The 21,711-nt window shown below is 46.3% G+C and overlaps 1 protein-coding gene across 1 annotated transcript in view; it reads right to left on the reverse strand.

Moving 5' to 3' along the window:
- Nucleotides 1–21,711, reverse strand: part of Vps35l (VPS35 endosomal protein sorting factor like) — a 103,609-nt gene that overhangs the window by 34,461 nt on the left and 47,437 nt on the right. Inside the window, exons 17-26 of the mRNA XM_032892802.1 lie at nucleotides 21,105–21,221; nucleotides 19,756–19,809; nucleotides 17,366–17,446; nucleotides 15,788–15,850; nucleotides 14,910–14,995; nucleotides 11,198–11,278; nucleotides 8,596–8,659; nucleotides 5,898–5,996; nucleotides 3,910–3,987; nucleotides 2,288–2,402 (exon numbers count right to left, since the gene is read on the reverse strand). Of these exons, the coding sequence (XP_032748693.1) occupies nucleotides 2,288–2,402; nucleotides 3,910–3,987; nucleotides 5,898–5,996; nucleotides 8,596–8,659; nucleotides 11,198–11,278; nucleotides 14,910–14,995; nucleotides 15,788–15,850; nucleotides 17,366–17,446; nucleotides 19,756–19,809; nucleotides 21,105–21,221 (838 nt within the window). The remainder of the gene's footprint in view (nucleotides 1–2,287; nucleotides 2,403–3,909; nucleotides 3,988–5,897; nucleotides 5,997–8,595; nucleotides 8,660–11,197; nucleotides 11,279–14,909; nucleotides 14,996–15,787; nucleotides 15,851–17,365; nucleotides 17,447–19,755; nucleotides 19,810–21,104; nucleotides 21,222–21,711) is intronic.

Genomic DNA, 21,711 nt, shown 5'->3' on the forward strand with positions numbered 1-21,711 from the left:
TTGTGCTGAATTCTCCAGTAACTAACAAGATTCATAAAGAAGGAAAAAACATGGTTGTAAGTTTAAAACATACAAAGTTTAAAAACAGAATGTACTGGGAGGATTGCTGAGAAATGCTGCCTTCCAGATAGGACATGCAGGCTTCCCATGCTACACTGGGTGTCCCCAAACCCATGCACACATGGGCAGCACCAACTAGACCCAGGGCTGCTAAAAACTAAGACATGAAGACGGAAGGGGAACATGTGCTGCTGACCTTCTGATTACATGGGGAACAGAGAGGTGGAAGGGGGAGGAAATAAGGGGTTGGTATGATTGTTTCACTGTACACTTGTATGAACATCTCCAAGAATAAAGGAAAATGTAAAAATAGAAACAAAACTACAAGCAGAGCAGAGAGCTCTGAGAAGAGGAGAGACACTGTCACTATCGATGACAACAAGCTGGCTCTTCTCACAGCCCTGGGCCTCTCTGGCTTTCTCGCTCTGTTGCACTGAGGTGCACATTCCCTGATCTGAAGCCCTATTCATCCATCTTGAAATAAACACTGTTTTTCCCACAGACCCGAGGTTTTGCCTGTGAGAAATCAATCCAAAGAGTTGGGTGTAGAGGCATATGCTTATAATTCCAGCACATTGCAGGCTGAGGCAGGAGGATCATGAGTGTGAAGCCAGCCAGGGCAGGACTACATAGCAAGATCATTGACAAAGAGAAGGAGATAGTCAAGGGAGGAAGAGGCGAGACAAACGGGGGAGAAGGAGAAAAAGAGACGCCCAGAGAGAGAAATGGGCCCTCAAAACTCCCAAAGCACTGTGCTGTCAATGTTACACGTTACACTGTGGTTGTAGAGACAGCTAAGGTTCCAACTCTGCAGCTTCCTTATGCCAGTGGTCCAGAGCTCTCAGCTCTCAGGATATGATGTCCTCTATTCTCAACTTTGATGGAACCTGCCTCTGTACATGGATAAGCACAAAAAGGCTGACTTGTCCAAGGTCATCTGTTTCCCAAAGTGGCAGAACCATAAGTAGACCCACAGTATCCTGGAGACTTGAAAGACACCATCAGTCAGGGCCTCAGCACACCGTGCTGGTGGCTAATCACATGGGTAATCTTTGCTCAGATCATTCACTCCATCGGAAGGCTGAGTATTCCTTTCCTCTCCTCTTCCCACATCCTCCTTATTAGCACACACATTCTTTTGAGTCATCGACAAACAAGGACAAGAAGTCATCTGGAGTAAGGGCTCAAAGAAAAGGCAGGCAGGCATTTCTGAGCTGCCTCTGGGTGGGAAGCACTGACATGTAAGTCTTTTGTGGATGCACTGCGCTCCAGGGTGAATGTCTGCAGTAAATGCCAGCATGATTCTATCTATGTGTTGGGACCCTTGTGCACAACAGATGGAACTAAGCCTTTTCTAGCATCCTAAGATGGTCTGCAGGGGGTTTCAAGACCCTGAACTCAGCCCTGGCAGAGGCCCAGCCTGGAAGTAGAGATGCGGTCAAGGCGGGATGAAGGCAAGGCAGAGAATGAACTGGGAGGAGGGTGAAGCTTCAGACGCAGCTGAGATGGGAGGACGTTCTCAGAGACAAACAAAACAGCCAGCTCCCACGAGCTTCATATTTAGCTCTCTCCTTCTCAGTAATTGGCTGCATTATTTATTTGGCCAGTAACTGCTCTGTGTGGCTTTCAGGGCGACAGTGATGGGCTTTTAAGGTTTGGTGCAACTGCATTTAGACTCAAGCAAAAACCATCAGATGAATTTTTAAACATGAAGCAGACACCACATCGCAGTAGCCTGAAGTCAGGGTGAAGGCAGCAGCCTGGAGTTCAAACACCATGGCGCTGAGCTTACGCCCCCTCCCTTCCCTGTCTCACCTCCACATACTGAGAAGCCTCTCCTGTGAGCCACTTAGAGAGTGGAGTGTCACCCCAATAGCAAGGGTATTTGCTCTCCAAAGATCAGATTCCATTTCCATGTGTCTGGTGTCAAACACATGAACAAACAGAGACATTAGAACTATCCCTGAATCTGCTGTGGCCAAGCAGCCCCACCTTCTCAGAAAAGGTCAGGACAGAAAAACATCTGCACTGCTCCATCTTGTCTCTATCTGCCTCTGTGTGGCCTGACTCCCATGCTTCCTACTAGAGAAGTGCTTAAAAACATTCCCTGCTTGCTGTGTTCCTTCCTCCTTCAAGGCATCACTTAGACATGCATACAGGGACGGATGTGGTTGGGTCAGACTTCCTATGTAGCAAGGGGGCATCAAGGATAGAGAGACAGGCTTACCTTGGGAGAGGCACTGGTTGGCCAAGGCAACCTGACCGGAATGCAGGTAGAGGTTGAGGCGGGTGAAGATCCCCACCAGGGAGGGGATGGTGATGAAGCAGTAGGCAACACAGGCCTAGAGAGACAGGAGAGGGGGGTGGTTAACCAAGATGCCCACGTTCACCAGCACGTTTCCAAGCAGACACACACGACACTTACTCACTCTGTTCTCGACAATACACACACACACACACACACACACACACACACACACACACACACACACACACACACACTCCCCATCAATCCCAGCTCTGATGAACCCTAGGAAGTTGGGGAAGGAAAAAGGAGGGAAAGAGAGAATTTGAAAACTAGCTCTTCATCTCTCATTCTACTTATGCATAGATAACACCTTTGTGTGTGCAAAAGAGAAACTGCTTGCTAAGAAATATGGGGGTACCTAAATGGACCGCCTTGTCTGGCCTCAGTGGGAGAGGATGCAGAGACTTGATGTGTGTGTGGGGGTGGGGGGTTGATACCTAGAGGGTGGCTCCTCCTCCTCAAGGGAGAAGGAAAAGGTGGAGTGAGAGAAGGATCTGTGTAAGAGGATACTAGTAAGAAGGGGGTGCTGGTGTTGGGATATAAAGTGAATAAATAAATTTAATTAAAAAGAGAATGTGTGAGTTGGAAATGGTGGTTTTGTGTGTAACAACATCCTCCAATATATAAAATATACATGTAAAGCTTGTTGGGGTAATGAGAAGCTAGCTGGAGAGGATAAAATGCCTGATCGTGGCTGACCCTGATACAGGCAAGAGGTAAAGGGACCAGGGCTGGTGGACACCTCCCTTCTATAACCACTTGGGCATGGTTTCATTTTAAAAGGTGTGGACACTACCACTCTACCACGATTAGGAGTGTCAACTCAAGAAGCTGACATCCAGATACAGCTGACTCAGATATAACCCTAAGGGCAAAAATTCTATTACGTCTTCCAGTTAGAGGTGTGAGGATATTATATGAAAATGATATTGCTAAAGAAATTTTTATACTAATATATTGGAAAAATTCAAGAGAACATAGCTGACACACAGAGATACAAATGCATCTGGGCCATCTCAGACACCAGAGGGAGAGCACCCTTGTCGGAGGTGTTTCTGGCTTCAAAGAATTTTGGATTTTGGAATATTTGTGTGTGTGATACATAGTGAGGTATCCTGTAGAGGGGACCCCAAGTCTAAACACAGAATTCAATTATGTTCCCTATGTGCTCTATACAGCACAGCTGGAAGGTAGCCGTGCACAGCAGTGACTTTATACAGGGAATGCAGTCATCATATGGAGCTGTCCACTCAAGGCATCACGACAAGTTTCAGATTTTAGAATGGTTTGGAGCTAGAGATTGGAGAGCTACGATCTGTGTTAAAATTAGGCTTCTTGGACATCTTTTAAAAACAGTACAGAAGCCAATCAGCCCATCAATTCCTTGAGAAAAACAAATCTAGAAAATCAACACAAAGCCATCCTTCTCCTGGTACATTTTGCTTCCCCTTCCCCACCCCCCACCCCAGGGGAATTAAGAATATGCAAACTCAGCAGCCTGCCGAAGCTCTCAGCCTGGAGCCCTTATCTCTAGAACACACCCGGACAAACGCGGCTGTCTTTCTGGAGTGGTTTCCCTTCATGACTTTCCTTGTTTCCATTGCCAACCGGTTCACACTCTAGATTGTGAGGAGACAATAAAACAGACATGGTAGTGAGTGTTCAAAGCCCGACGTAACCTCTTCCAGAGGTTAGGATAAGGGCTCCACAGATGTCAGTGCAAACAAGCAGACATAAACCAAGGCGAAGCAGGTGGCCTCAGATGCTGGACTTGGGCAGGTTAGGCCATCTGGCTTGAGCAAGCACCTCCAAGACCGCAGGAAAAAAGGCACCCGCTGTGTTGGTCACGTGTACCAAAGAGCATAGCAAGTTAACTCTTTCTGCTTTAATCAATGGCCAGGGTCCATTTACCCCATTTCCAGAAGTTCCACATTCCAAGGAAACTTCCAAATCTAGTAGACCCAGCAATGTAACCACTGCCTTGTTATTCAGATGATACACATTAGGTCACTTGAGAACCCCGTGCGGTGGGTGCTACAAGCAACCCCCATTTATAGATTAAGTCCCTAGATACAGGTCTTAAAATGATGTGTGCAAAATAACACGCTAAGAAATAAGCACACACAGAGTGTTACTCTTCTTTGATTGGTATTAATCAATTAAAAAGAAGGATGGCCGTTCTGGTTCCTGAACCGTGTACCATGGCATCCTCAGGGAGCTGCAATCAAGGGAAGATCTTCAGGGACAGCAGTTGTTGGATGCAGTGCAGAGTGCTAGTGTATGTAATGTGGCTCATGACGCAAAACTGCACTGAATTTCATCCCTTGTAGCCACACTCTGCATAGCTGGACTTTGCGGCAGCTACGGTGATAAAAGTAAGTACTATGCAAAGCAAATGCGTGTGTGAGTCTGAGTGTGTGAGCATGTGTGAGCATGTGTGAGCATGTGTGAGCATGTGTGAGCATGTGTGAGCATGTGTGAGTGTGTGTGTATGTGTGAGCATGTGTGAGCATGTGTGAGCGTGTGTGTGTGTGTGAGTGTGTGTGTGAGTGTGTGAGTGTGAGTGTGTGTGAGCGTGTGTGTGTGAGTGTGTGTGTGAGCATGTGTGAGTGTGTGTGAGTGTGAGTGTGAGAGAGAGAGAGTGTGTGTGTGTGTGTGTGTGTGTGTGTGTGTGTGTGTGATAGATGACAAATAGAAAATAAGTGCAGTGGCATGGCAGGTGATCAGATTCCACGGCTGGGACTGGGCAGTGCTGACAAGTGCACACACACTTCAGCAGGAAGTAGTTATAGTTGTGCAAGTGGCACACTTCTGTCTGTTCTGCTGGAGACAGGGATGGAACCCGGAGTCTCACAAATAAAAGCTGCCACTGTGCTCCAGTCTGTTTTCTTTCAATATGCATGCATATATATTATTATTATTATTTTACTTTTTCTGACATTTTTTTTCAAGCTGTTAGCCGTTTCACAATAACCAGAATGGTCACTATTTCTTTAGACCCAGGGGTCACTAAGACTGGAGAATGCTAACCCAAGAGATCAGCGAGACAAGGGCCTCCAGGTTGCCTGCCCGTCAGTGGACTCCGTGCAGACCACTTTATTCTTTCACTATCATGCAGAAATGAGAGCATACACATTTCTGAGAAGCTGGGGCTGGGGCTGGGGGGTGAGGCTAGACAAGAAAAAAGAAAATCAATGAAACATAAAAAGAAAGAAAAAAATGACATGAGCGCTCAAAAACTTAAGCAAAGCTGTGGACCTGATCAGCCTTCGAGAAACCACCTTTCCAGCCCAGGAGAGTAGCAGGAGGGTGTTTGAAGAATCAGACTACAAGCTAGTTAATCCCAGCACTTGGGGTGTGGGCACAATGCTGTAGAGGCAGGAGGATCAGGAGCTTAAAGTGAGTCTCAGCTACATAGCGAATTTGAGACCTAGCCTCAACTACAGGAATACTCCCAAACTGAGCTAATACATGGTGTACTGATAACCAATCAACACTCATTGAAGGAACACCTGACAAGAATGCTCACATGGATCAACTGCACAAGAACAGGTTCCAGATTGCAAAACATCGACCTGGACTCAACGTAAAAGCTGAGCTGCTGCTCAAAATCACGGCCAAAGGACACCTAGAATCAAAGAGAGAGACGCAAAAAAGGCACAGTCAGTGTTGTTATTAATGGGAAGACAAATGTGTGCATGTGCACGCACGCACACACGCGCACACACACACGCGTGAGCACACACACACTCTCACTCTCTTTCTCCATGACTACAAAGGTCGCATGTCCCTTCAGCCCAAGTAGAACTGAAATACCACTTGAGCAGCCCAGCACTGTGACGAGGACGAGATGTCCAAGAACACAAAATAGAGCTGGGCAAAAATAGAATTTTCCAGACCAGGAAGGAAAGGAAATCATGGAATTTTTCACAGAACATAAATTGGGTCCCTGGGAGCCACTTGTCACAGGAGCTTCCCTGAGACAGGCCACACCCGCCTGTTTCCTGGTGGGGACCTGACCGAAGCAGCTCCGTGGCAGCCAGGGCCACACAGGAAGTTTCTCCACCATAGTCCCTTGGCTTTATGGGCAGTAGGAGGATCCATGGCTCTCAGATCAGTTTGCTGTCCCTATAGTAGATGTGAGGCTCACACCTTACTCCCTGTGACTCAGTAACCTTCAGACAAAGGCTAAGCAGAGAAGCTGCCCCGGGCCAGCATGCTGTGTAAGACAGAGAGGAAGGACAGGCACTTGGTAAAATCCCCAGGTCCATTTTCTACCTGGGAATAAAAAGGCTGAGTGTGAATTCTTATCAAAATTGATGGCACCCACAGAACCAGTAGGTGGCTTCACTCTGCTACTGAGCAGGTCCCCGTTTCTCAACATTTTTACCCCAGTCAGTTTGGATTCCGCTGTTTTATTAAAATAGAGGATTCCAAGCCAGGTGAAGTACACATATAATCCTAATACTGAGGCAGGAGGACTTCTTCAGTTCAGAAGTTCAAAGCCAGCCTCAGCAGCACAGTAAGACCTTAGTAACACCCAGAATTAAGATGAGTCAAGAGAGCAAACGACAGGATGTCTCCATAAAAGCCTGAGGCAACCCTTCCCATTGTGCGATCTCCTTCAGGCTCTTCCCATCAGGGTGTGAGGTCTCTTCACCTCCTCTCCCTCACAGATAACTCTAGGCCTCACTCTGACCAACAGAACTCAGCAGAATACAGCGAAGGGTCACTATATATCTAAGACTTGGCTTTCTGGAACCTTGAGCTTCTATTGTACCCCCGTGAAAGACAGCACTATGTGAGATATAAAACAAGACATGAGTGGACTTGGAAAAAAAATGGAGCCACCCAGCAACAGCCCTGGAAGGCAAGCAGCTGCTCCTGGATTCCATCGAGCAATATGAGCTGACACCCTTTGGAGAAGCCTGGGTGCCCCGTCAACCCACCGATGTCCAAGCTAAGAGAATAAGTCAGATGACGGCTGCTGAGGGAGGGAGTCAACTTTCATGGTAATATGCCCACATTCCAGTAAATAATTCCACACCCAAGCTCGTGCAAGGAATGCTAATGAAACCCAGTGGGTCACACACACACACAAAAAAAATCAAAATAAAAAAGACATGAAAGTAAGAGACAGACTTGTTGGGAAAGGGTGGAGGGAAATGAAAGAGGGTGATGGGGAGATGTGAACAAAATACAGTATTTACATGTACACAATCATCAAGTAAGGAAAAAAACTAAGAAAGCAGGTACTCTACGCTGCCACACTTAGGAAAACCGCCATGCAGTAGCACATGAATACAGCGGACATGTATACACACATGGCATTCTGCCCGACACAGGTTTTGCCACCTGATGATCCACATAACAGCTGTTTCCTCTCCATTCTTGGTCTTTATGATTTGGGTCACCAGAGACCTCTCAGGCCTCCCAAGCTGTGATGGTTAATCACTGTTGACTTTACTGAGTTTAGAATCGCCAGAGAAACAGGACTCAGATATTTACCAAGGATTATAAATATTGGGTAAATAAAGATAAAAAGATCTACCCTAAATGTAGGTGGTTCCTGTATTCCCTGGGCTGTGGTCTCAGACTAAGCACAGGCGCTCCTGCACATATACACCCTTTCCTGACTGTGGACACAGACAGACTGTGGCTTCAAGTTCCTACTTGGTGACATCACCACCATCCCTGTCCTGATGGACTGTACTCCCAAACTGAGCCAAAATGAACCTTCCTTGCTTAAGCGGCTTGTGTCAGCTATTTGATAACAGGAATGAGAAGTGTAATAGTACACAAATTAGTCCACAGAGCTCCAGTCACAGAACATACACAAGCCCGTCTTGTTAGGCCATAGGGTTGGAAGTAAGCCTGTATGGGACAGAAAGCAGCGGAGAGGAGGGTGGGACCAAAGGTGGCACAGACAGGAGGTCCTGTGGCAGGGGAGACCCCAAGTCCAGCCATGTCCCAGGAGCCTGCAACTACACTGTTGAAGGAGTCAGAAAAATCCCTGTTCTACCTCTCCCTGTCAACTTTTCCCACAGTCATCTTACCCTGGCTCTCTCTCCCCCAGGGAGCCTTGGCAAACATCAAATTTCTAATTCTATCTTATCTTGGTAAAAATGAACAGCACTGGGAAATACATCGGGAGCCACTCTCCGCAGAGGGGATAAACATTACATCATGTTCCCAAGTGGACCGAAGCTTCTTTCCCACAAACTTACCATTTTTATAAAGCCATTGATCAAATGGGCCAGCATCCTTTTCTCATCCTCAAGAGTGAGAGCGCTAGGATCAATAATGGTACATAATTAACACGGAGGCAGCAAATGTAGCCGTCCGAAGAGGAAAGCAACAGAGGCAGCCCTTTAACTAGCTGAGGCGCCTCTGCAACTTCCAGACGCCAAACTCCCAACTGGCTGCCGGTCTGTCTTCAGACAGAAGTGTTAACCAAAGGAACACAGTTCAAATGTAAGTCTCCTCTCTCCGCCGCCATTCCCAAAGTGCATTTACCAATAGCACAAGAGAAGGCAACTTAACATCAGAGTTTGTACTTCAGAGAAAACGTGGCATCTTCTCATTTTCAAAAAATTCTACCACACACCAAAGGACTAACAAGCACTCCACCTCCACCCAGCAACCCACCTTACTTCTGGATGCGTTTGAAAACGGATCTCACTTCCAATTGACGGAAATCGTAACACAAGCACGCATTTCCAATTGTTGAGTCTGATTCTGATTATATACAAACAGTTCCCCAGATTTATTTTTACAGTTTTTAAAGATTTGGTGTTGCTGCTTGAGCTCAGTAGCAGGGTGAAAGCCTAGCACTGTGCAAGGAATAAAGTTCTGTCTGGCTCGTCATAAGGGAAAATATGTTTCGGCAAATATTGCACTGTCTTTTGACAGGCTGGCCTCCTGCCTGAACCTCCAGAGAATCGGGCATGGAGGTGTACAGCACTGTGCTTGGTGCCCTGTAGTTCTTTAAGACAGCATCTTCCAGGCTTCCTCATTGCTAGGTTCAAGTGAATGCAGGTCAAGTGTGACTCTTCCACGTGCTGTCCCTCAGAGAAAGCTGCTATTCTTTAAGGTGTAGACTGTGGACTGCTGAGGTAAGGATGGATTGTGGACTGCTGAGGTAGGCCGCCTTCCAGCAGGAGGATAGGTAGCCAGGCTCAGCAGGGATGGTTCAGAAGGAATCTGATCCTCGAGTGAAGTACCTAAGAACTATCGGTCAGCACCGCAGGTCTCGAGCCACGCACTACCTCGCAAGTGTAAGTATCTATGTGCCTTTATTTCTATTTTTGCTCAGTTAAAGTCTACTGGGCTCATTTATTATGAAAATTATTATTACAGTTGTTGTTAAGACAGAGTCCCACTATGTAGTCTGACCTTGAACTTGTAACCCTCCTGCCTTAGTCTTCCAAGTGCTGGAATTACTAGTGTGTGCCGCTGCACCCAGCAAAAGTGTAATACTGATAACACCTGGATTTTTATAACTACTCATGAATTTGAAGACACAGTTATAAAGATTCTAAGATTAAAAGGAGGGGCGCATCTTGTGATGATGAAGTTCTAAAGCAACTTTCTCAATCCTTAAAACTCTCCCCAGTGACTCGAGCTGCTGTGCAGATTCTCTGGAGACTAAAGTAGCTCCAAATAACTGACAGGATGGAATACGATGACAAACACAAAGTCCCAAAAGGCAAAGGGGACAGCTCGGCCTCGGATGGAAAGGCTCAACCTGATGCTAGACCTGAGCTTTCGACAACCTGGGCACAGAAAGCAAATACAAGAAAGGGAAGCTAGGGAAGCTAGGGAAGCTAGGGAAGCCAGCTCAGTGGTTAAGAGCAGAGGAGCGAAGTTCAATTTTCAGAACCCAATGCAACGCACACTGACTGCAACTCCGGCTCCAGGAGATCCAACACCCTCACACAGACATACGCGCGGGAAAACACCCATCCACATAAAACAAATAGATTGTTTTTAAGAAAAGAGATGCGAGCTATGTCGCTTGAATGCTAAGTAGTGAGCTAAGTGTGAGATAAACTAAGAGGCTATGCTACTAGCTGGGTAAGGTATTAATACACCAACCACTGCTCTCGGAAATCTCTAGGAGACATAGAGTTGGAGTTCACTTGCACCATAGTAGCCTCTTCCCAGCAGAAACCTCTCTGTAAAAATAATGCACTATCTCATTTTCCCTCTAAGGTTGGCCTATACTCCTTGCTCTCTAGGACTGGAATATTCTTGTCAATAAGAGTGTGTGCGCACACACATACGTGCAGAGACTGATGTCAAGAGCAGGGTCTCACTGAACCTGGAGCCTCTTGGTTCTGATTGTTGGGCTGGCTTGGGGGAATCCACCTGTCCCTGCCTCCCCACCAGTGAGGTTACAGATGTGCACAGTAGCATCCAGTTTTTCCATGGGTGCCAGGGATCCAAACCCAAGTCCTCTTGTTTGCACAACAGGTACTTTATCGACCAAACCATCCCCCCAGCCCCTGTGGGCAGATATCTCTTTCATTTTTCCTGTTTTGTGTGCATGTTGTGAACCTGTATAAGTTCATATGCACCATGTGTACACAGAAGTCTGCAGAGGGGAGAAGATGTCAGATGCCTGGCACTGGAGTTACGTGAGTCACGTGAGCCTAGGAATCAAACCAAGTCCACCATAAGAACAAGAACACTCTTATTCAGTGAGCTCTCTCTCCAACCCATTTTCAGGAATCAGGACCACGTTGAACTGTCTGCAGCAGCTGCTCACAGATGTCACCCCCTAACGCACCCCAGCTATACTGCAACGCAGTTTTAAGAGCAGCTTACTTCACAGAGTCGTGCATAGTCTTACAAACGTGCAAAAGGGCATTCAGGATGACAGGGTCCTTGGTTGGCTCCTGCTGGTGCCTAGGAGACATTAAGAGACAACTGTAAAAGCTCTGTCCATGGCCATGAAAGAGCAGGTTGGGTTCTCCTCAGCTATGTGTGTATGTCTAGGAACCCTAGTGCATCTGTGAGACGCGCTGCCCTGGCTTGCTCTCAGTCCTTCTGTACGGCACAAGGTGCTCCTTATACGATGGACTGCTCTTCCTTGCAAAATCGCAGGAAGTTACAGTACATTTAACACTTTCTGTAGCTGCCCACAACCTGCACAAAAGTTAAGTGCCAGACAAAACGTGACATAAGAGGACAGACTCCCAAAATGAACCTTCGTGTAAAGCAGGTGTATTCGTTCCAAGTATAATAAAGATAAAGCAGTCGATATTAATCTTTAGGAAAGACTTCATTTAAACATTTGTATTCATTTATCATCATGGTATGCATTTGTGTGGGTGCGTGCAGGCATGCTGCAACATGTGTGTGGAGGTCAGAGGACAACTCTGGGGACTGAACTCAGGATTCAGGATTGCATGACAAGTGCCTTACCCTATGGACTGTCACACCAGGCCAGGAATTAATCTTCAGAAAGGTAAGCAGAAAGTCGGGATGGGTAAAGGCAGATGCCACTATGCCTGACAATCCATATGGTGGAAGGAGAAAGCTAACTCAAGTTCCCTCTGACGTCCCTACCTGCACTGCAGCATACACACACACACACATGTGAATATACATATGCATGCACGCACACATACATGTGCATAAATACACGTGTACACATACCCACATACCTGCACTTGTGTACACACACATGCCCCCACACACACATGCATAAGTACATGTGTACACATATGCATACCCACATACCTGCACTTGTGCGCACACACATATGCCCACACACAGAAATGAAAGTAATTAAAAACCTTTTTAAAATAAGAAGATAACAATAAACAGAATATTTTGGAGTAACATTAAACTCAATTTTCTAAACTCACCTATATTTATGTACTTCCTATTTAGAGCAATTTCTGTTTTACAATGTAGCCTTCCTCTACAAGAACTGATCTGAAATCACTGATAAACTGAACTAGTTACATGCTGTCCACTACATTCTGAATCAGTGTGTAACTTCAAAAATGGGCTTCATCTGTGTCCACAGACTGTCACCCTTATCTCTCCTTCCTCCTCCTTCCCATGACACACACGCTCTCACTTCCTGTTTCTGTATCTCACCCACACTCCTCCCTTAATTATCATGTCTTTTCGTTCAGCCTCATCCCTTACAAGGTTGAGGGGTTTTATTCCAGTTTTGGGTTTTCTGAAATAGAATCTGGTTGTGCTGCCCAGGCTGGTTTCAAACTCTAGGGCCTAAGCAATCCTTCTGCCTCAGCTTCCTGAGTATCTGGAACTGCAATCTCATGCCACCATGTGCATGAGGGCAAGGTTATAGGTTCCCCAGTTCTAGAACAATGTCCACATACAATAGACTCTTGACACACTCGCATGGGACAGTCTCCACGGTTTGACAGGCAGTTCATGGATCTGCTTGGATAGGAAAGGTTCTATCTTCAACACTTAATGCCTTAGAATAAAAACAAACAAACAAAAAACAAAAACCAAAAACCACAACTAAATTAAAATTAAAGTGATGGGAAGACAGCTCAGCAGGTAACACCGCTTGCTGCGTAAGCAAGAAGACTGGAGTTCAAATCCCTAGTGCCTTGTGGAAAACCAGACATGGCTGTGCACTGCCTGTACATTACATGGAACACTACCAGTAAACGGTTTTAAGAAACATGGACTTGGGGGCTGGAGAGATGGCTCAGCGGTTAAGAGCACTGACTGCTCTTCCAGAGGTCCTGAGTTCAATTCCCAGCACCCACATGGTGGCTCACAACCATCTGTGATGGGATCTGATGCCCTCTTCTGGTGTGTCTGAAGACAGTATACTCACATACATAAAATAATAAATAAATAAATCTTTAAAAACGAAAAGAAACATGGACTTAAGAAAATGACAGGAACTCAACTAGAAAAGGAACCTGAAGCGCTCTGCTATGTGCCCGGCGCAAGACAGAAGCTTTCTTGGCACGGGTTCCTTCTGCATATGCCTGTTTCTATCTCTAAATGCTGCTCAGCAAGCAGTCGGATGTGCATCTCCTTCAGCGTGCATGTGGCAGCACGATGACGGCTGCGACCCCAGTACTCAGGACGCTGAGACAAGCTCCTCTGCAAGGTCAAGGCCACCCAGGGCTACACAGAATATACCAGGGTAGCCATGGCTATATAAGACCCTGACTGAAGCAGAACAAACCTAATGCAAAGAAAGGTTCCTAAAATCACGATCAAGGCATGGAACTAGTGGCTAGCGCCAGCATCCTGTCAACATGTGGTAATTTATACTTAGTCTTTTTTTTAAAACATTTATTTATTTTGGTGTGTGTGTGTGTGTGTGTGTTCCATGGCATGCATGTGAAATTGGTTCTCTCCTTCCATTATATGGGTTCTGGGGAGGCATCTGCACCTGCTAAGCCATCTCTCCCAACCTTCTTTTGCTTTCTTAAGCATTGATTACTAACTTTTAAAATGATGCCTGATGTTAAAAAAATTATTAAGGGATTTGAAAGCTGTCTCAGCAGCTAAGAGCATTTACTTCCAGGTTCAATTCGCAGCATGGTGGCTCACGGCCACCTAGAACTCTAGTTCCAGAGGATCTGATGCTCTCTTCTGATGCCCATGGGCTCCTGTACACACAGTACACATAAGTCAGGCACACGCACGCACATATATATTTAAAACGTAACTGTAAAGATTTACGTGTCTACATGTTCAGCTTGCAGGCACCGTTGCATCATGGACACAGCGGATGCCCACAGCACTCAGAAGGAAGCATCAGGCCCCGGAACTGGGTGACAGGTAGCTGTGAGCTTAGGAGGATGCTGTGAACTGAATCCTGGTCCAGTACAAGAGCAACAAGGACTCTTAACTACCAACACATTTTTTCAACCCCCAATAAGAAAAAAAAATGGTGGGGGAGGGGTTCACTTCAGTTTACAGCTCACAGTCTGTCATGAAGAAAAGTCAGGGCAGAAACCAAAGCAGACTTCAAAGGAATGCTGCTTACTGCTCTATTCCCAAGGCTGCTCGGCTTGTCTTCTTCTTTTTTATTTTTATTTTAGTACCTATTAAATTACTTTAGATAATCTTTATATATAATACATATATTACATGTTATATATAATATATAATATGTATATATAATATGCTTGTATCTATAATATATTTAAATTTAAATATTTAAATATAATATAATAATATATAAGTATATGTACATGCATATACTTATATAACATGTATTATACATATAATTCTCTCTCTCACACACACACACACACACACACACACACACACACACACACACACACGGTCTTGCTAACTTTGAACCCACCATCTGCCTGCCTCAGCCTCCTGGCAATGGGATTATAGGACTGAGCCATTGTGGCCGGCATGGCTGGCAGGGCACCTGCCCTTAGTGTGTTCTGCCTATGGTGTTTCAGGGATGAGGCGTGCTTACAGCACTAGGCTTCAGAGTGCATAAACCACTGACACAGTTCGAGTGGTGCTAGGACTCTGGCCGCCAGTTGTGCCGTCTTGTACTCACTTGATAAAGGCTTCCATTATGCACTTGCAAACCTCCACCCGCACACTCTCTTTCTGGAACATGTCCAGAAATGGTAGAAACTTTTCCTAGGAGTAGAGAAAGCATCTGATGTGTAACTGACACAACTAGAAAGAAAGAATTTGTGGGTCATTTTTGGGAGTTGGGAGGTGTCAGATAAGCAGAAGGAACACTCAGGAGTCCCTGGAAGACCTAGCTTGGAATTCTTTTGTTGTTGCTGCTGCTGCTGCTGCTGCTGTTGTTGTTGTTGTTTTTAATGATTACAGACTAAACAGCCTTGATCCAAAATCTGAAATAGATGTTCCTAATTCCGTAATTTTCAGGAAAGTGTCAACGCGATGCCTCAAGCTCTCTCTCAGGACATTCTGTGTCGCTGTTGCTGCACAGTTTGGTAGTGTGGGCCCAGGACATGTCAGCCACACCCCTGAGCTGCATCATTAGTCTCCTGTACAGAATTATTAGGCTACTGTATGGAACTCTGGCTTTGTAAGGGCGTATTTGAAACACAAGTGAATTCTATGCTTAGATTTGGGTCCTGTGAAAGCCCTCAAATCTAAGAACAAAATACCAAGTATGAAATGCTTCTTGCCCTGAGCATCTGGATAACAGGAGCTCAACCTGCGGCAGGCGGGGTGCACACCACTCTGATGAGGAAGAAATTAAAGAGAAACAGCATTTTTCTTCCAGTCTGTGTGTACTGTATTTCCTAATGGTGCTTCAGTCATTGGAACATAATTGCTTATTAAATGGATAGGGCCTGCTTTTACAAAGGCTACTGAGTATTCCTGGCCTGGGTAACAGGAAGACATTAGTGCAACAGAAGACACTCGTCTCAAAAGGTCATAGGAGATGCTACTCACCACTGAGAAAAGAACTGAGAAATCGTGGAAGTGGGCGATGACTTTCTTAATTATTGACTGAAGCTGTGAAACAGAACACAAGTTGCTTAATAAAACCTGTGTGTTCAAAACAGGAAGCCCTCCTCCAGCACGCCCCACTAGAATCACAACAGTTAGCCCAGACTGCTCAAGGACGGAAACATACCAGGTTAGGCCTGACTCGGTCAGTTGCCTTCTCTACCTCATCCTTCAGCGGGGAATGTGTCTTGGGCTCAGTCCCTTCTCCTGGGTGCAGTGTCCCATGATGATTAAGTAGGACCACCCATGTGCTTTCTGCTTATCTTTCCAAATAAAAGGAAGCCCAGGGTGGCTTGAGCCACAGTGTGTTGCCAAGGATATCTTGGATCTTCTAATCCTTTCACCTCTGCCCACCCACCATGCTCAGGTTATAGGTATGTGCCACAATGCCTGTCTTAGTGGCTCTGGGGTATCTACTCCAGGGCTCTGTACATGCTGGACAAGCACTCTGCCAACTGAACGACACCCCTGGATCTCATCCCAGCCTCTGCTGCTAGTCTAGCAGACCACAGTCTCACACAACTATTCAGTCTGTGAGTGAAGCATGAACGCGGCTAGAACCAACATGGGAATAGGTGAGTGTTTATGTGTTAATAAAACTTTATTTATTTGGCTGGCAAAAAAAAAAAAAAAAAAAAAAAAAAAAAAAAAACTTTATTTAAACAAAGTAGTGATGGGCTCCAAGTGGGTATGGGCCACAGACTGCCATCTCCTATTGTAGCGCACCATGGTCCTGTATTTCTTTATTACATTAGTGAGAGGAAGATGATGGAGTTTACCAGTGGAGTCAAGGGTCACTGACCCAAAGATCTGTACCAAGCCTCAGGAATGCCCAGAGCTTCCTGGCTGCTGCCTTTATCCTAGGTATACAGAGTCCTGGCCAAAAACAGCTTGGCCTGGGAGAACCAGGAAGATGCTGCTTCTAAATAAAAAGCAATTCTTGGCCTTTGGATGCTACCCAGAACATTTCCTGACTAACTCCTTGTTTGTACTAGAAACTGTTGCCATATCTTCTCTCAAGATCTATAAGCAAAAAATTAGAATTGTACAAGCTCACTTCTTAAGAAAAGAGCTGGTCAGGAGTGCTGAGGGAAAGACTAAGGTGACTGCTGGAAGGGAGATAGTGAGTGGGTTGTAAATCTCTCTTATGAAAAAGCTTAAAAAGCCCTAAAAGAACCAGGGACATAGCTCAGCAGGTAAGAGCACTTGCCACCAAGACTAACGACCTAAGGTTGATTCCTGGAACCCATATTAAAAAGCCCAATGCCATGGTGACACTTCCAATCCCAGCACCCAGGAGACAGGGGGTCTCTGTGAGTTCCAGGCCGGACAGTCTGGTCTACATACAGTACCATCAGCCAGGAACAAAGATGACCAACAAACAAAACAGAGAAGGAGGAAAGTCCACAGGCAGCTAGCCTGGAGCTGCTCAGAAACAAGGTGGGGAGAGACCTGCTCCTGAACTGTCCCTCGGACTTGTACATGATACCAAGGCACAAGTGGGAAGTGCAAACTTGTTACCTGGGGGTAGGAGTCCTCAAATGCTCGATCTGGAGTCATGTGCTTGATGACATCAGCCAGAACAGTGTTAACTTCTCGTTTCTGTACAGGGAACATAAACCAGCTCTATTGTCAGGCTGAGAGCACTGGCTATCTTCCTGGGAGGAAACACTGACAGGCCCATGATACCGGGCTGGGTAGACAGCTCGGCAGCACATGCAAGGCCGTGGGTTCATCCCAGGACCAAAACCCAACCAAACAAACAGACAAATAAAAAGTCGCACACCTTCCAGGAAATAATCTCAAATATTCTGAAAGAATAAATACAAGGAAAAAAATCCAGTCCATGGCCTCAGTCTAGTACACATCTCCCCTACCCTCCAAGATGGCTACATTACTAGTCAGTACTGAACACTGGTCCACAAATAAAAAGTCATTTAGGCTACTTTCTGCCTACCTGGCCCAGGTTCCTGCCTCAGCACCTGGAAAGTGAACCACATTGTGGGAAGAGTGTAGACTCACCCCTTACAAGCCATCTACCCTAACTGCTCACTTTAGTCATCTGTGCCAGGACTTAGCCATGTAGAGCCCAAATCTAGCCTACTGCTACATAACCAGCAAGTGAAGAACAGTTTCACATTCATCCCAGAGACAGACGGTATTTCATGACAGCAAAATTTCTGAGATCCGAATTTTCAGTGTGTGTAAGAAGGTTTACAGGAACTCATTCTGTCTGCTATAGCAGAACGCCATATGGAGGTAGCTTTAAGGTACAGAGCTTTCCTAATGTGGCCCTAGATGCTCAGAGTCTCAGACTTGGGCACCAACGGACTCAGTCTGAAGAAAACCTGCTTCTCACTAACAACTCCTGCTTACAGGGCCCTCTAAGAATGGAAGGGGCCAATGGACTCCTTTGGGATTTTGTTTTAAGGCTACTAATCCTACCCAAGAGGGCTCCATTCACATGACATGATACATCTTTCTAAATTACACTGGCGTCCTTGGGATAGTTAACGAGAGTTGGGATGTATGACCTGCGCTCAGAATGCCAGCAACAGCATGAGCCGTAGGCAGCTGCCTGTGGCTGCCTGTGGCTCCAGGTTTTAATACTGGCCTCAGAGAACAGGTTTGGGCATGTGAATCCAGGAGGCAGGGTGGACACAAACATCCAAGCCATAGCCCTGCACTAACTGGCAAAAGGCTTGGTGCTCGAGCGTAAGGGTCTGAGTTGGGGTCCGCAGCACCCACATAAGAAGCTAGGAGCAGCTCTGCGTACCTGTAACTCCATGACTGGAGATAGCTGGGAACAGGGTGACTAGAGATAGGATTGCTGACTACCAACCTGCTCAAAAAACAGCGAGGACCATTCACATTCCGAGAACTCACTCTGCCTCAGGGAAGTGAGGCTAAGAGTAAGATGGTTCTTCCTCTGGCTTCTGATAGTAAACGTGTTCATATACACATAGCCCTCCCAGACACCTATAATATCGATAAATGAGATGGACGGCTGGAGAGACGGCTCAGCAGTCTCTCCTGATCTATCATGAGGCCCAGACTTTGAAGTCCAATACCCACAGGTTCATAAAGGCCTGTGAGTGTAGTTGAAGGCACCTAACTCTGACACTTCTGCTTCCACAGGTACTCACATACATGCATGCAGCAATACCCCCCATAGACGGACAGACAGACAGCCACATGCACACGCACGCACGCGCACGCACGCACACACACACACACACACACACACACACACACACGCACGCACGCGCGCACACACACACGAAGTAAGCCTTAAAAAAAGACCTCCACATGTGCATACAGAGTACACACATACACACACCAAAATATTTAATGTTTTTAAAACAAGTTAACTCTGCCAAGAAGGTCAGAAGAACCCACTTCTTCCTGCTTCTAAAGTCCTTCTTTGATGATTCCAAAACTCCCCAAACTACGGTCCTGTCTGCACCCAGGAAGAGAAGTATTGGTATTTGCTTGTGGGTGGGAAGCATATGCAGGCTCTGAATGTCTGAAAATGCTAAACAATATTAAATACAAATTCTAAAAGAGGGAAATGCTGCCTTCTACATGCACTTCAGCATCCCAGTGGCTGTTCAGCCTCGTCTGACAGCACTGTCCAGCCCAATGTGGCAGTGTCATGCCAGTGTGAGACACACTTGCTCACAACACATGCTAACACTCCTCAGACAGTGACTTCTAAGAGCTGGGCTGAGTGGTTTGTGCCTATACCTCCAGCTACTCCTGGAGCCCAGGACTTGGAGACCTGTCCAAACAACACAGCAAGGCCCCAAGTTCAAGTACCACTGCAACATTCCTAAGTGGGCAGACTCTGTTGCTGTGGTAACCATTAAAGCACAGAACCCTTTGGAAAACCACCCCACAGTCATACTCACCGTGAAATGCCTGCAGGTGTACTCCACCCAAACCTCAGCACAATTAATGTAGTCCTACAAAGAAAGGCAAAGTAGCTTTAGGGTGAGCACAACACCTCTTAACAGAGCTCTGGGAGAGAGACGGGCTGTCTGGCTGACTCTTACGGTTGGAATATGTCCCTCACAGGCTCCCATGCTGGGGCTGCTCTGGGAGGGTGTGGAACATACAGTCGGGAGGCAGAGCTGCAGGAGGTGGTCCTGGCCTCCAGCCTGGTCTCTCTGCTTCCCGACTCCACCGAGCTGTAACAGGCTACACACAGCACAGGCCCCTACTGCGTGAACCTAGTTCCTCTGCCACCTCACCTCCCTGTCCTCACGGTCGTCTCCTCTCGACCGGGAGCCAAAATAAACTGCCTCCCTTAGGTTCCTTCTGCCCCGCACTTGGTCAGAGCAGCATGCCACTTAATTGACTGACATGTGTCACCATGAAAAGCAAGCTATAAAAGGAAACAAGTAGCCCAGAGCTCACTGCAGATTCTGATCTCCGCATTGTTCCTTAGGCCAAGATGCAAATCTAGGCAGCTCTGCCTGGCTTAAGGAGCAAAGGGACCAAGATGTGAGGAGCCCTTGCTCCTCAGCAAAGAACCCTAGGGAAGATCTGACTGAGAGTTCAAGGTTTGCCTGTGGCCTTAAAAATAAAGCATTTGATCTACAGAAGGGTTGTAAATCTCTCTCATGAAAAAGTCTGAAAAGTCCTTAAAGGGGCCAGGGACACAGCTCTCAGCAGGTAGGAGCACTTGCCACCATGACTAACAACCTAGGTTGATTCCTAGAATCCACGTTAAACCCATGTTTTTTGAGGCAGGGTCTTCCCTTATGTAGCATAGACTAATCTTAAACACTTCATCCTCCTGCCTCAGACTCCTGAACACTGCAATTACAGATGTGAATCACCACAGAGGGCTAAAGCTCGTTTCTTTAAAAACAAAATGTGGGGTTGGAGATTTAACTCAGCGGTAGAGCGCTTGCCTAGCAAGCACAAGGCCCTGGGTTCGGTCCTCAGCTCCGAAAAAAAAAGACAAAATAAAAACAAAATGTATGGAGCTAGAGAGATGGCTCGGCAGTTAAGAACAACTGTTGCTCTTTGCAGAGAGCCCAGGTTTCTCCTAGCACCCATGTGGTGGCTCACAACCATCCGTAACGTCAGTCCCAGGGGACTCAATGGCTGCTTCTGGCCTCCACAGTCACTGCACACATGTGGTGAACAGACACACACACAGGCAAAACACCCATACGCATTTTTAAAAATTAAGTGTATATTACACAACTTTTATAAAAACAGTGGCTCTACAGTCTAAATGCCCACTCACCTGAGGACTCTTCAATTTAGTGATGACTTTCCAAGCTTCATTGAGAATCTGAAGTCGGTCATTCTCGGGAGGATCCGCCAAGGCCAAGTTTAAGCCCAGTGAACGGAAAAGGAGATGCTAAGAAAGCAGCAAGCAGTTATGTTACTAGAGATTTGAGTCAAAATAACGAGACTTAACAAGAAAAGGAAAGGGCTCCAACATTCCGTCTGTCTCCAGGGAAACCTTCTCAAGGCTTCTTTCGGAGATTTTATGGATCCACTCAAGGACTCTGAGAAACTCAGGGTTGGCTCCGGCTGCCAAAGCATCTCAAGGCAGAGGATCATCTGCATCGGTGGGAGCCTGAGCTCCGTCGCAGCACACCTCAAAGTGAGCTGCCGGCTTAGCAGAGTGGTACACTCTGCAGGTCTAATCTGGAGGAAGTTTCCACTATTTTTGGGGGCAGGGGAGCAAGAATACGTGTGTTCACACATATGCGCATGCGTATGAAAAGGCCATGGATCAGACTTGAGTGCTGTTCCTCAGGAGCTGCCTACCTTGGTTTTTTTCTTAAGATTTGCGTATTTATTTTATGAGTATACGAGTACATGTATATGTATATGAGTAGACT

Source organism: Rattus rattus, chromosome 2 (genome assembly GCF_011064425.1).
Source record: "Rattus rattus isolate New Zealand chromosome 2, Rrattus_CSIRO_v1, whole genome shotgun sequence".
NCBI lineage: Eukaryota > Metazoa > Chordata > Mammalia > Rodentia > Muridae > Rattus > Rattus rattus.